Raw genomic sequence first — 16,262 nt, 5'->3', positions numbered from 1 at the left:
ATCCAGGGGTATATTTATGGGGATTTCCTGGGGTTCTATAAACCCCCTCTGTGCAGCAGTAACACCAGACACTGACTATCTTGTTCGTGTGATAACACAAATATACAGAATGCATGAAATGGGAATAGATATACAATGTAATAGGAAACTTGCGTTGATTCCTGAAAAGAGAACAAACGTGTTGTCTAAAGATCAAGATACTCTAATAGAGCAGTCAAAACTATTCTAATAGAACATTCATCATGAATAATATATCATTGATTACTGTACAAACCTCCAAAGAGCATGTGGCACAATATTACAAGTGTGTGTATGGGGGGTGGGGGATGTTACCGGATGATAAACAGTTTTTTATGCACAATCACAGAACAAGGACTGTTCTTTAAAAGACACTTTTGACTGCAGTCACAGATCGACTTAGTCAGTCCCTTAGAGGTACGGATTAAGGTATATACAACTAATCACATTATGTCATTATACACACTTGTTGATTCAATTATTCTAATAGAAGCACACCAACAACAGAATGCTACAATTCAGCAATCACAATAATTGGGGTGCTTGGATAACAGAAACCATACAGATTATATGTACTTATTAGTCTTATTTGTTAACTTCTTTTCTTTCTAAGTTCTAACATTATTATGACTGGTAAACCTGCTAATACCACATTAAAAAAAGAGTGGTGTCAGGATTATTGATTTCGTCTGATCAATCAGATATCATTTTACTTTCACGCAAAGATTTTTTGGTACAAAGGCACACATTTGTGGAATTCTTTGCCAGCTGACATTAAAGAACCTAATTCTTATAGAGACTTTTGAGACTACATAAAAAGCCATTTATTGTCAAGTATGTAATTTAGTGTTGTTTGTGTGTTGGTGTTATGTTTTCTATTGTCTAGCTTTGTGTCTACCATTATGTGTAGTTTTGTTTGCTGTTGTCTTGTATCACTCCAACAAGGAGGAATGGCATTGTGTTGATTGTTGTCAGTATAAAATAATAAATCAATCAATAAAACGTACCCCAACTATTGCAATTACTGAAGTGGCCATTACGCTGTTTTCAGCTATGTTCAGCCCAATACACAGCATTGTAAATGAAGAACACTATGAGATGGACCTCTGTAATCAATCCAGTAGTAACAGAAAACTCGGATGATAACACAGGAAAACTATCATGCGGCACTACCGCAAATCGACACCTTGTGTTATCAGCAAAGATAAATTAATGGGACACAAAGGAGGACACAGGTATATAACTCCATGGTGCATGCATTGTACATACTGCAGTATGCCAAAAGGCACCTGTTGGGCTGAAGCCAATGTTGATCAGTGAAAAAATCATGCCCATAGCCTAAGCTGTTATCGAGTTATGCCATCAGTCAATCAAAATTCCACTAAATCAAAAAAAATTTTTACCAACTTTACCAATACTGCCAAGGTGCCATGAAGGTATTGTGAGGATGGTTTTAGGGTGATATTTTTGGCCAGAAAAGCCCAAACCTTCACAATCCCTAGTATACAGTACTATCATACTGTATGACACATTCTGTAGTATAATCAAAGATCCTGCAAAACGTGGAATGGCTGTGTGTTGTACCAATTGTCTTACAGTTGCACGCTAATTATCAGCTTGTCATGATATAATATGACCTGCAACACAAATATTACAATTATCTCTATCACTCTCACAGATACATTATGCAACACCATTTAAATGAAATGAATTCAACACCACTATATTGATTGACATATTGCCTGATGATGATTACATAATGACCACTGACTTGTTGCTCAGGTGCATACATACAAGCTAAAGATTTATGTACCTAATGGAACAAGTATCAGTGGTTTCACAAAAGGTGTATAGATGAGATGCTCAGGCACAACAGAAAATACCACATATCCAACTATTACCATCTCAATTCAATGACAGATAAACCATTTGGGTAAGTCAAATAATTCTTTTATAAAATTTTATTTATGATTGAAGTATGTTGTCAATATCACACAAAGCTTGGTGAGTCTCTTGCAGCACCTTATTGATGGGTGGGGCTCCAGTAGGGGCGTGCTTACTTCCTGCAACATCACCACTGGCAACTTTCACTGACTTGTCTACTTCCACACTACCAAGTTCCACTGTGTATCATTGTTAAGGTGTTTACAACCAGAACAACATAATTATACTATTATACTAGATTAAATGCTGCACCTTCAATAGTAGCTGTACTTGAGCAGTGCCACAATCAATTTTAAACTCATAAGGTTAAACATCATTTTCAAATATTGAGTGGCGGTTGAGTTTGAATTGATCTTTTAAACAAGCACTGTGGCATTTAACAAGTAAATACAGTATACATAAGAATTAATTACAATAGTGGTGTCATAGTTGTAGTACAGAGAAGTGAGCTCTGTGTAAAGTAACCTGCCTACAACATCAAGTCTCATTTCACACTTCCTGTCATGTTACTGCAAGATATCAAGAGACTAAGGATGTGCTAAGTACACCTGTAATAAGTACTTAGTCATATTAAGGATACTGTGAAGTTGTTTGATTTTCTTAACTTCTTCAATGGCTAGCCTACGGCAGTGATATCCCCTCATCATCAAACATTATATAATGTGAGTACTAACCTATTATGATCCATGTTACTAGTGATGGTGAAGTTGTTACTATGATGATGTGGTGGACTATATACCCACTCACACCACTTCACAGCTACATCAACATGCCTGTATGAAGCACCAACTAAAGTTACAAACCAGCAGTACAGTAGGAGAATGTACACCAAATAAATACACTGGAACCTCAATTATCCAAACCCCTTGGGAGCAGGGGTGGTCCGCAAGTCTGAAAATTCCATGTCTCTGAAACTGTGTATAAATGACCTAGTTTAAGAACATTTTAAACAATTTTAGCATCATCAACTACCCTAATAGAACAATCACTACCATAATAAAGTAGTCATTTCTGTAGTTCGGTTAACCAAGAATCCAGATAAGTGGGGTCCGGATAACTGAGGTTTCCACTGTACATTTATTTTGCAAGTTAGGATTGTCACCTGTAATATGGGACCAAAATTTTACAGTTGTAAAGAGTAACACACTTAGCCTGTTAATACAGGGAGTAGTGTTGAATGTATCTCAGACCAGCTGGTGACTTGATCCTCCAGTAACATGTAGTTTAGGTAACTACAACCCGGGATCCAGAATTATTAATGAGGTAATTACTGAGTGGTTCCACTCTACTATTTCATAGTTCCCAATACACTAGTTGTGCAACAATATATGTAAGGTGGTAGTGGTCAAAACTATCCAGTTTAGAGGACCTTGATCATTTGAACAGAATTGACTGTTCTATTAGAGTATTTGTCAACAACAAGTGTATGTTCTATTAGAGTAGTTTCCTCACTTCCCTAAGACAGAATAGACATGAGACTAGCTGCCAGTTTTCACTAGGTTCTAACTAGTACTATTATGGAAGTACCACTAGCTGTATCCAAAGTGATTGTCCTAAAGCTTTGACTATAGTAGTATGTACACGTTGAGCTGAACCCTCCAATAACTCAAGGATGGAATTACACAAGATCTTGAAATTTGGTTCATTTGTAGTTCTGTTTGATCCACTATATTAGTATTTCAAAAATCTTTTCATTGAAATGTCTGACAATCAGTGTTCAGTGGCGTAGCTACCATTGAGGCAACCGAGGCAGCTGCCTCGGTAAAAATTCTCAACAACAGGCTGAGCAGGCCTGAGTTTTAGCACCCCTGATTTTCTACTCAAACGTTTATATTAGACAGGATTACTGTATCACACATGGTAGAATCTATGGCTGTAGCACTAAGCAGGACCAGAGCCTACAGTGACACGGTGCTGGACCTTCTTGAATTTGTAAAAGATCGAGATACTCTAATAGAACAGTCATCGTAATATACTCTAATAGAACATTCAATACAGATTAGCCTCCGTTCTCATTACACTGCTTGGTCTGAATTATTTACATTTATGTCTCATGAGCTAATTGATCATGCAAATCAGTTACAATAAAAAATAGCCTCCACATGTCATTTCAAAGCATATATTTTCAAAATTTTCCTTGAGTGAGCATGCTCCCAGATGCCCTAGCTTGACATGCTTAACACATGTGTTGATCATCACATAAAAGAGATATAATCTCTGAAAAATATCACATCAGATCAATAAAAAGTATAGTGTGCATGACTATGACCTCCATTGCAGTCCATGGATGGCCTCCTGACCACTCATTGACAAACTATCTCTGGAGTAATTCAGTTTTTTGTGCTGGTTGATTGCAGTTAAACTATAGTTTACTTTTATTAATAATTGAAGCATGGTATACTGTAGCATTAACTAAGCTGAAGCATTACTTTGACATGTAGAAAAACATCATAGTCTTCTGAAACAGTTTCTTACATCCAACCAGAGAGTCAACCTGCAAATTTTGTACCACCCATACTTGAAAGTATTTGTGAATCATTTGAGTCAGAAGCAGACCTTTTCAATTGTATAAACTTTGCCTCGGTAAAAATTTATTCCTGGCTACGCCACTGGTGTTGGGGAAATTACTCTTTAAAAGTAACTAATTACATGTTATTTGCAACTGAACTATTTAGTTAGTTACATATTACCCATATAATAAAGTAACTATAATAATATTACGTATTATATTACTTTGTGTCCACAGCCTTAAGCTGTCATGTGTGAAACTACCACCTTATCACGTGACATGATTGCGTTGTTGGACAACGAGCAAATCTTGGTTATAAGCAAGAAGATAGTGAATAAGCTTCATTCAGTAGGCTTCGTTACTTTGTTGTGGCTATAGGCGATATTCAGTGAATTACTAACGAGATTACTGTAGTAACTTCGTTACTTGTAATAATATTATGTAATATTAGTCTCATTACAGTAACTCCATTATTTAGGTAACGCGTTACATTTGTAAGTAAAGTAACTTGAGTTATATTACCTGTTTTAATAGCGTATTTCGTTAGTTACATTACTTCGCTATATGCCATAAATGTAATAACGCTTTACCCCCAACACTGCTGACAATATTTATGACCAATCAAATTTCCTATGGGGAAGCCATAAAATAAAGCCCACCATCTATTGCATCACTTTCTGAACTTTTAAGGGACCAAACCACAACATACTATTACCTCAAACAGCATTTCTCTTGGGAAAAAATCCATCTTCTTTTAGGTGTTTCTCAGGGCTCAGCTCAACTTGTAGGATGCAAGTAGTGTTGAAACAAGTACTGTAAATGCTCAGTTAGTAAAATAAGTACCAGTCAAGAATTATGAACCAAATGTAGCCAACAAAACAGTCTGTATCAAAAGAATAGTGAAAGAGGAGTTTGTGGTATTTAGTGTTAGAAATATTCACATGATATTATTTTGTACAGTGTCTACAACATTGTTGCTACTTGTACACTGGTTAAGGACACGAGTCATGCAATAGAAAAACTCCCAAAGATTTGTTCCCACCTGGTATAGCTCCATATTTTTTTTGTACCCCTAAAAAAAACTCTAAAATTGTTGGTTTCAAATTGTCCATTATAGTGAGGTGTTCTCAACTTACCACTGATAAGGTTGCCGGAGGGTGAGCTACAGTCATCAGATGATAGCGTCCATTGTGTGATAACACTCTACAATGACCAGGTGGTAGTTGTACACCTGGTACCAGTGATACACCATCTTGTTGAGGCCAGTACATCTCCAGGGTGGTATCAGTAAAGGAAATGTACACCTTCCCACTACGATAGGCTATCAACTTGCCAAAACCAGTTACAATGACTTCCTCTTTCAAAATCATATTAAACGATGACTTGACAACATTGTCATTGACAACTGTATAAAGATTACTAGCCAACCTAGAGGACAGTGTTGGGACAGTTACTTGTTAAATGTGACTTGTTACAAATTACATATTATTTACAACTGAACTATTTAGTTACAGTTACATTACATATTACCCAAAAAATAAAGTAACTATAATGAGAGATAAACGTCATAATAATTGACAATTACATGAACAAGGGGTCAGGAGTCCAGTCTCAGGGTTACCAAGTTATTACTAAAAAGTATGGAGCCCTGGCAAGACCAAAAAAAAAAAAAACTACATACAAAACTAAACAATATTATACATGGCTTCTCAACAGGTAAACAGATCAACTACATCCCAAGTAGTGGAAGCATGGGAATTAAAGATCCTATATGAACAGGAGATTGCAACACGAGCTGCTTGCTGAAGAATACAACGAATAGTATTCTTCGGTAGATGGCATACATCGCTTAGTTTAGAGACAGTCTGTGGCATGAAATGGCCCAAACAGCCAACCTCAATTGTCACAAGATTAACTGAAAATCCAGCCTGTTGAAGGTCAGTCAGTAATGAACCATAGCCATCTTCTTTACGGTTCCTTGCAGCTAAAAGGTGATGTTCAGTATTAGTAACTACAGAGAGTTCTAATAATGTGATGGAATCTGTGGAAACTACCACAAGATCAGGTCTGCTTAAGGTAGATGTAATATGAGGTGGAATGGTACTTGGGGGACTAACACTTGCCTGGTGGCCAGGAAGATCTGCATAAATCTTATAACATGGTGGTAAATCTTTCTTAAAGTTGCGGACAAGAACCTGCAGAACAGAGTCATGTCGCCAAGTGTATCTGCCTTGATCAAGTGCAATGGAATAACCGGTTAAAATATGGTTAGTTGTTGGTTGAGTACAGTGACAAAGGGTACAAACTGGACTAGTGATTATATTCCAGCGAGCCAGATTCATAGAATAATTATTACATCTTATATTACTTTGTGTCCACAGCCTTAAACTGTCACGTGTGAAACTACCACTTTATCACGTGACATGATTGCGTTGTTGGACAATGTGCAAATTTTGGTTATAAGTAAGAAGCTGGTGAATAAGCTTCATTCAGCAGCTTCATTACTTTGTAGTGGCTACAGTAGATTACTAACGAGATTAGTAACCTTGTAAACCTTGATATTATGTAATATTAGACTTGTTACAGTAATTTCATTACTTAGGTAATGTGTTACATTTGCAAGTAAAATAACTTGGGTTATATTACCTTCGTTACCACAAAGGTAATAATTATTACATAACGCGTTGCTGTAACGCGTTACCCCCAACACTGCTAGAGGAGAACTAGTTGATGATTGTGAAGAGTGTTGTTACACATTGACCACTCAGCTATGTATCCTTGGGTTACTCTATTAACTACTATCCCACTAGGGACCTGATAAAGGTTAAAGCCTGTTAATACAGGGAGTAGTGTTGACATTGTTGAATGTATCCCAGACCAGCTGGTGACTTGATCCTCCAGTAACATATAGTCTAGGTAACTACCTAAGGAGCCACACAACCCAGGATCCAGAGTTATAGCTGTTAAATGGTTCCACTACTAAAATGTAGGGTTCTGCCCTTTTGATTAGAACTATTATCATAAAGATGATGTTTTAAATGTACACACCTCTACCTATTAATGTGATGAGACGTTACATTCAAATTTCATGCAAATGTACAATGCGCTACTAGTAACAGTGGATCTTATACCATCCACATAATCGATGCATTTATTATGATATACTGTTTATTTACAACACAACAAATTGAATCCCATCCACTACACACACCACATTTTTATTGATGAGAACATTCACACAATGGTTTCAGCATCATTATAATTGATGAGGTAATTAAAATAATTAACACACACCACATGCACACCTGTTCATGCAGGACAATGACAGGTCCTAAATCAAAAGAACTGGCCAGACCCGACAAGGCATAAATTTGGGTTGAAGTGAAGTAATGACCTCTAGTAAATGACCACAAACATACAGAGATCATGTCTAATGATGATGTCCAACAATATTTTTCTTTTCACCCAGCCAAGGGATACTAATCAAGTTAACTAAATATATATAGGAGCTGTGAACTTAGCCAGGCCACTAGTGAAGGGATACAGCCAGCATAACATAGCATGTGACCACATTTCGTCACATGCATGCCACTAAAACTTGCTGATTAATTATCACCCTGGCCTACACTACATGTTTCTTCACACATTGCTAGCTACCCTGCTTCCTGGAAAAACATCGATTTTCTGCATAAATTCACAGAGAAACACAGCTAGCATGCCTATTTCAGTTCATTATTTTCCACCTTGCATTAATTTTGTACAAGAAAAACCTGCTATACAGTATGCAGTTATTGTTGTTACATGGTTTCTCTGCCACATCTTCGTGCTTTTCCTGTTCCCTTTCCCAGTCTTGAGATTCAATTTGTAAAATTCTTCAGCAAGACAGCTTTACTGAATATTGAAGCTGTGACATGATGCTAGTGAAACAGACTCAAGAACTAGTACAATGACACCTGCCAACTGTAACAACACAGGCTACTAGCTTTATTCTACAAAGAAGATAGCCATATACCGCTGTACAGGGGTGGCGGAGAAGGGGGGGAGGTAAGGGGGGATGCAGCCCCTGTGAAAAAATATGGAGGGGCTTAGCCCCCCTAAAATTATCTGTAACTGTGATGGAGAGTTTAACGTCATTCGAGATACTCTAATAGAGCAGTCAAGATTGAGATACTCTAATAGAGCAGTCGCAGTATTCTTTGAGGAGCAATGTAGCAAGTTATTTATGTAGTTATAATAAGGAGATCCAGTCTAGTTGTTGGTAGAAGGCAACTATTTCCAGCAGGTAATTACTTTTTTTGGCCTTTGATTTACAACTAGGCCATGACATCACCAAGCTAGACCCCCAGCCCCCCTGGTGTCTCCGCCGCCTCTGCCACTGTACTAAACCTTCATACACCAGTAGAAACCGTCGTGATGCAGTCTCCATACTGATTGAATCACAATCAACACATCATAAATTCCAATTGTACCAAATAATTTACTGATGAAGTCTCTACTGCTTTAATACAGTATACCATCATCATGAAACAGTCTCCATGACTCCCATCTCCACCAGCAACTCCATCTCTCTAAAATGTTCATTTGTAATAAATGTAATTCCACAAACTTGACCCACAATGATGTTACACCATATTATCTTCATCTACAGAGAGGTAGGCATTCATTAGAACTTATGCAAAGAGCTATGTAGTCTAGCCGTTATGCAGTAGCGATTCCAGGAGAATTTTAAAATTAATGGAAATAATCTTCATTTAGCATAGCCTTGTGTAGTACTCCCCGAGGATGTCATAAATACTCAGTTTTAAAAAATCCATCATAGGATGGTGGAGTTATAAGCAGTTTTGCCCTTTGCAAAATTTTCTCCGTATCTTTCCATTGAAAAAAGTCCCAAAAATGGCACAATTGAATAAATGCTTATAACTAAGCTTTGCAATAACATTTTGAACTTCTGTTTTCTGTTATAAATACCTTAATACATGGACCACAGTGTAACCGTGTTTGTAAGATCCTCTGAATAAAGGTCACCTCAATAGAAAGCCACTAAATAGTTGCATACATTTAGCCTTTTGCGGATGGCAAAACAACATACACATGGTGAAGTGCAACCACTCTGTACCAGTCACCTCCACTCAAGAAGACAATGTGCATGCAAAGCAAGGAGTTGTATTGTTGATTTATAGCTGCTTATATGATTATGTTGTCTCTTAATGTACAGCTCCTTGACAGCTACCAAAATGGTGCATCCGAAAGAGATTGGATGAGCTATTTATGGTGCAAATTTGCTAACTTTTAGCATAGTAATATTGAAAACTACATGGACAAAAATGCTCACCTTTGTGTAAATAACATGTGCTGGGTCGTTTCTTGCAAAGAGAACATAACATTGTGGTAGTACATTGCAAAATAATCTTATAATTGGCATAAAACTCCACACAAACATACTTGTAGTAGAAAATTAACTGTACCATCGTATTCCTTGCCCACAGAAACCCTAGAAACGATCCAATTGTTTGATAAATCACTCGTACGACAGCGAATTCATTGTGCCAACTGCCCAACTCTCCAATGGAAGATTCACGGAGAAATTTTATGCAAAATTTACGGAATTCCGGAATCGCTACATAGGCTATGGTCTAACAAGAACAACGCTATTATAATCATGTCGAGTGATTTCAGTAATCCGCTACGAAAGTTTAAGGTAGTTTTCCTTGGAGAGCAAAGTGGTGAGTGAATACAATCTTTCTACCACTATGTCATTAAATTTAAGCGCAAGGCATACAAGACACCATCAAGCCACTAGTGCTAAGTGCTGATGTCTAGCGCTTATTATACCTATACACATGCATAAGTATAGTTATAGGTATAGTCTTGTGTGCCAGACGGTTTGCGTGTGTGTGTGTGGGGGGGGTATATTTGCCGCCCACACACAAACCGTCTGGCACGCGAGACCATAAGGTATAGTATACTGTATCAATGATGTAACTCTGGTCTGTAAACCTTGATTTTGTGAATCCTGACTACTATGTAACATTTATACGTACAGCAAAGGGCTGACACACAGGCAATAGCCTCCCTGGCCATGGACTGGGATCTGTCGGTTTGTCTGAACTTTTCTGCATGCTATAATTATTATTTTTGTCCTGTAATTTAGTAGTGTAAGTCTTGCCAGTGCTCCTGTACTGTCCACCCAGTGCATGGTACCCCTGAGTCTAGACCCCTGTAATTATGTTGTATGTTGTCTTAACAAAGTAAGACGTCTCTCTCTCTCTCACTACCCACAATCAAAAACCACTGAAATATCATCACTAAGTCACCGGTCAAAGGTCAAAAAAGGCTCTTAGTCACAGATCAAAGCAAAATTTCGGCCGGTCAAGACTTTGATTGCGGTTAGTATGTACCTACGTGACACCCCCTTGATACAGTGTTTGTATGTCATGATGGTATGTGTTGATGTAAATTTGATATACTCAAAATATATTGTCTCTCACATACCGTATACCCGGAAATTTTCATGGTATGTAAAAGTAAAGCTACCGTGAAATTTTATCATGTGAAAATTTATGTGTCCTACAAATTAGTGTGGCTCCTGGTGTGTGATACTGTTTGTAGGTATGTGTAGGCTCCACACTCAAGTGGGCATGGCTCATGAAAGAAGCTGGCCTACTGCAAGAGTAAACTATGCCTCGCACAGAGATTTTTGCTATTGTGCTACTTAGTCCAGGCGTGCTTTAGCAATCTGTATGATGCTTTGATGTAAAAATCATTTCAGACCCTTTGTAGCTGAACAAAAATCTCAAACTGACAGCAGTGGTCCATGAAATTTAAAACGTATAAATCCTGGATTAAGAGGCATCTGTGAAATTTAAAACACAAAAATCCTGACAAAGTGAAATCAAGACACATGGTAGTGTGTCGTGTGGCCCAAGAAGCTGGCATGCAACACCGTGAGTATATTGACAGAAAGAAAGAAAATGCAATTTTTGCACCTCTGTAGCTCTGTGCTGCCTTTACAAAACAAGATGATTTTTGCTGTGGACACACCTGCCAACTTCAGTATTCCTCACACCAAATTTGAGCGAAATTGCTTCAAGCGTTCTTGAGATATGCGACTTCAAAAATTGGCTTAGTTTCTTTTTTTTTCTTTCTTCTTTTTCTGTCTTTTCGTACACTTACAAAAACTGTCATAAAACACGAACACCATATCCCATTACCTTAACATTTGGCACACAGAAGGGGGTATAAAGGCGCATCTTAGTACCAAGTTTGGCTGGAATACGATAAACAGGCATAGAGTTATTAGTGATTATTCACAAAAAATAACACCAATATGTTGTCACGCCTACAGGGTAAACCGCTTATGCGAAGAAGCTGAAAATCGGTGCGTTAATAGGTTAACTATTGAACCTCAAACCTTTCGTAGTTTGAAAGAAATCGAGCTAAAAACCACAAATATACAACGAAAAGACTAACAATGTGTAACAATTATGCAATCGAGATTAGCTAATAAAAAAAAAACCAACTACTTGCCATGCCTACCAGAAAAACCGCTTGGTGTAATGCTTTGAAAATTGCTCTATAACTGGAGTAATTTTCTTAGAAAGGCTCTTCAATGGTGTAGAAGAATCAGACTTAAAGCCACAGAGTTATAACACGAAATCCAACTTGGTGTAGCAAGTGCGAGATCGAGACACTCTAATAGAGCAGTCATCCTAATAGAGCAGTTGCCCTGAATAGAGATCAGCTAGTAACTTTGTCATCTGCTTCCTAAGTATATTTGTAACAAAAGTATGGAAATAATTTTTTGAAGTACTTGATCAAATGAGCTATTGAACTCCCTAAAATTTCTATGAAAAATAGTAATCTCCTCTTTTGAAGCCATAGTAGTCATTCCTAAAAGTCTGTTTCCATACTTTTAAAGATAATACTATTGTAAGCCACTACAAGAATATTTGGGGAGTTTCATAATTAGCTGTAGGAGGAGAATCAATTTTAGTGTTAAAATTACAGTGTTTTGTAACCATGCTATAATATACTTCAGGAGATTTCACTCAGATTTGCACTAAACAGAAGTTCAATGTCTCAACTATAAATCATGTTTTATTCATCAAGTGGAGAACAGGATCTATGTTGGTTTTACAGCTTCATATAAAACACATAATTTTATTCACAGAAGCCATAGGACATAGGGTTTTGCTTATATCTACACCTACAGAACTAAAGTACCAGAACCTACAGGTGAAAAATAAAAAAGGCCTTAAACAGCCCCGAGACATCCCTCCCCCACTGCTAGGTCAACTGAGGCTGGAACATGACCCTTAAGGGGATGACTGGAGGAGGAACAACAACCCCTGATACACATGATGGCAGAATGCAACAGGGAAAAACCAAGACAACAACGAATCACATTACAATACAGAGTTTTACACTTGCAAGACATGAGGAAGAGGCTGCGGTAGTGGAGGCACCCATGTCTCCTGAAGTGGAGAAAACAGGAGGACTAAAGTTTCCATGTTTAATCTCTTGAACTCTCTCCTCATACTGACAATGCTTTGCATTTTTATGTTGGCGGTAGGGGTTGAAACGGTTAGAAGGGGCAGGTAGCTATAGATATGTTAACATGGAAGAAAGTAGTGAAAACCCCAGAAGCCAGATGCCTTGATCACCGACATCACGATTCACAGTATGGAGGGAGACTCTCCACTTAGAGGTTGAAGGGAAGGCTCAATGGACACATCATGGCATACTTCAGACAATAAATCAGCTGGATGTCATATGGTGAATAGTAGGGAATGCTCCATTGTAACAGCTGAAGTCATGTTTAGATCTACTGCAAACATAATTAGCATGGAGATTCTGGGGTGACTAACTACTGTATACTGAAATGCGATAGCATCACAAAAGTCACCTTGTGAAAAGCAAAACCATGGCATTTCAATGGCAGGGCGGAATTTCAATCAAGGATTGTGATGTTGCTTCTGCACAAATCCTTGTCCACAATTCTGAGGAGGAGTAGCACTAATTTCACAATGTTTGATTGCCTTTTGTGACTAACTTAAAACTTGTAAAATACGAAAGAAAATTGTACATCACCTTTCCTGATGCATCAGAGCCCTAATCGCTGTACCACCACTGCCAGCTGCTGGAACCCTGAATTTTAGTACAATGATCCAGCCCATTTAAAAGAATATAACTGAACCCAAACCCTACCTGGCCATGAATTTATTAGAACCCAAACCCTAAACCTAACTTCGGACCACTAGAATCTTGACTAGAATTGTGAGAGTTGGTTCCTTAGGTAGTAGATGGTGTAGGCGCATTAGCACCCTCTACTACCTACAGGGGCGGATCCAGGGGGGGGGGGGGCTTTGGGGGCTGAAGCCCTCCCTTCACTTTTAGGCTTTACTTGATCAATATACTGAGTATTATAATGAAATTTTGTCTTAGCATAATTATACGATCACTAATAATACAAATACTCATAAACCCACCTTATAAACATCTTTCCAAGGTATTATCAGTGGATTTATGCTAAAGTTTATGCAACAAGGACCCGGATCAGCATTGGAGGTGTACAAGATCAAGTTACTCTAATAGAGCAGTCAGCTAAGAACATTCACTGGAAACATATAGTTAGTTCTGTTATGGAATTTTTCCAAATCTGCCTGCACCTATACATACACTGAAGTGCATTGGTCTGTTTAAAGGGCTTCATTCATCTACTTGTGTAGTTAATATGTATGGCAATACTTAATTCAGGTACACAATTTCCATTGAAAAGGCTCTCAGATTCAATCTTGTATTGTTCAAATTTCAAAATTTTCCACTTTCAGTGTTGTGCAATTGTGAAAGGGGTGCATCATGTACTTGGTTGTCTGTACCTACCCAAACTTTTCCATTAGCAAAATGCTTCAGAGAGCCATACCTATAATCTAAAGGCAGTATATAAAATATCTACAGGCAGAAAATATTATGAATTTTATGTGGAAATGTCTCCAAATTGTAGTATTTTAGCATCTATTTTTCAACTGGGGGGGCACCCCCCTAGTTCCAGCATGCTTCGAAGTGTGCTTTGCATACTTCTACCCAAGAGATTAGTACCTTGAGTTAGCCCCCCCCCCCCCCCCCCCTTTTATAAATCCTAGATCCGCCCCTGACCTATGTTAAATATATAATTATATATGCACTTGAGAAATGTATGAAATTGTTACAAACCTTTTGGGGTGTAATAACTCAATAATTACAAATAATTGAATTATAAAATTGTTGTTTTGTGCATTGCATGATGAGAAATGTATTTATCAAAAACATTTAGTATTTGAGTGTTCTATTGAATATATTCATGATTTTCAGCCCCACTCCAAGAAGAAGGATAATTTCAGTGAGATATCATTCTGAGGGAAGGAGGAACTTAGTAGTGTTGCATCAATAAATTTGATCAGTTATTGGAAAAACTATATATTGACTGTGATTGGTATTGGATTTGCACCACAATGAAAATACCAGCAGATACAGATATGTGTATGAGTTTAGAAATACGTGCTCATGTGCATCAAATGATGTTTACAAATGCATTGAGTTGCATTTTCCTGTATTGCAATGTTGTTATTACTGCTCAGCGTACTGTCAATTGTTGTTGTAGCACTGCAAACATATTAAATTGGTCCTTCACAATCAAATTTCTGGTAAAATTGCTACAAAATAGACATGCTGTGTTATATCGGATTGGTTACATTTATTGGCTTGAAAATAATATCCAATATCAGTTATCAGAATATCAGCAAAATCTCATATCAGTGCAACACTAGCACTTAGCCCCTTGTACCGAGATGGGGGCTTCAGCTTCCCCCTCTTTCCACCGCCTATGTTGTCACTGACATTGAAGAACTCGCCATACGGAAATACTTACAGCTTCATTTTGTCTACGAGGCAGACCAGACGGCCACCAGTCCTCGATTGGCTGTGATGGTTCCTGTTCTGGTTGGTTCCACTATGACTGTACTGGTGTTAATGGTGCTCCTCAGGGAGAGTGAGTATGTTTGTGTTGTTCCATTAAGAATATTCCCCTCAGTGCATATTTTTCAAAAGAGTACCAGTCAAGCATATAATGCCATCATTAATGACTGATGCAGGATTTTTACTTTAATGGTAACTTCTGTGTTTTTGGCTGGATAGATTTAGCCACCCCTGACACATTTGGTAATGACCCCACTGGCCCTTCCTTATATATAGTGCATATTTGTTCATAGCCATTTCACAATAGTGCCCCATAAATAAGTGTTCTTGGATTTTTCTGAACTCCATAGAAAGAGTGCACATAAACCAATTATCCCAGCAGAACATAGCATAGGTGGTGGAGACGTGGGGGCCAGGGGGGCCAAAGCCCCCCCCCCCCACTTTTATGGGACACTGTTTGCAAGAAAAGATCGAGGTACTCTAATAGAACAGTCAGGATCTGGATACTCTAATAGAGCAGTCACAGTATTCTGAGAAGCAGTGTAGCAAGTTACTTAACTATGCATAAATAAGGAGATAAAATTGGTGGAGAGCAGCTATTGTCAGCAGGCTGTGACCTTTTTTTTTTCCCAGTCTTCAACTTAGAGCTGGCCTGTCCCCCTCAGTCTTTGGCCTGCTCCACCGCCCCTGCAGCAGAACAATTTTTGTACTGCAAATGTGCCAGATTGATTTTTTAGGCGCAGATGTTTATGCTGAAAACAATGTGCCTAAAAATTTTTAGGGGCAGGTGATATTGGAAATTTTTGGTTTGATACAATTCCGAATATTTGTGTCATAA

General features: G+C 37.9%; 2 protein-coding genes across 2 annotated transcripts in view; one reads left to right on the top strand and one right to left on the bottom strand.

Moving 5' to 3' along the window:
* Positions 1–1,954: 1,954 nt before the first annotated feature.
* The window catches only part of LOC136240421 (uncharacterized protein C5orf34 homolog), a 27,133-nt gene continuing 12,825 nt past the window's right edge, over positions 1,955–16,262 (bottom strand). Inside the window, exons 8-9 of the mRNA XM_066031403.1 lie at positions 2,637–2,735; positions 1,955–2,583 (exon numbers count right to left, since the gene is read on the bottom strand). Of these exons, the coding sequence (XP_065887475.1) occupies positions 2,490–2,583; positions 2,637–2,735 (193 nt within the window). The 3' untranslated portion in view covers positions 1,955–2,489. The remainder of the gene's footprint in view (positions 2,584–2,636; positions 2,736–16,262) is intronic.
* Positions 10,057–16,262, top strand: part of LOC136240434 (ras-related protein Rab-6A-like) — a 9,771-nt gene continuing 3,565 nt past the window's right edge. The window contains exon 1 of the mRNA XM_066031419.1: positions 10,057–10,194. Within this exon, the coding sequence (XP_065887491.1) occupies positions 10,131–10,194 (64 nt within the window). The 5' untranslated portion in view covers positions 10,057–10,130. The remainder of the gene's footprint in view (positions 10,195–16,262) is intronic.

This window comes from Dysidea avara, chromosome 12 (assembly GCF_963678975.1).
Source record: "Dysidea avara chromosome 12, odDysAvar1.4, whole genome shotgun sequence".
Classification (NCBI taxonomy): domain Eukaryota; kingdom Metazoa; phylum Porifera; class Demospongiae; order Dictyoceratida; family Dysideidae; genus Dysidea; species Dysidea avara.
This window is presented reverse-complemented; position numbering and strand designations above follow the sequence as displayed.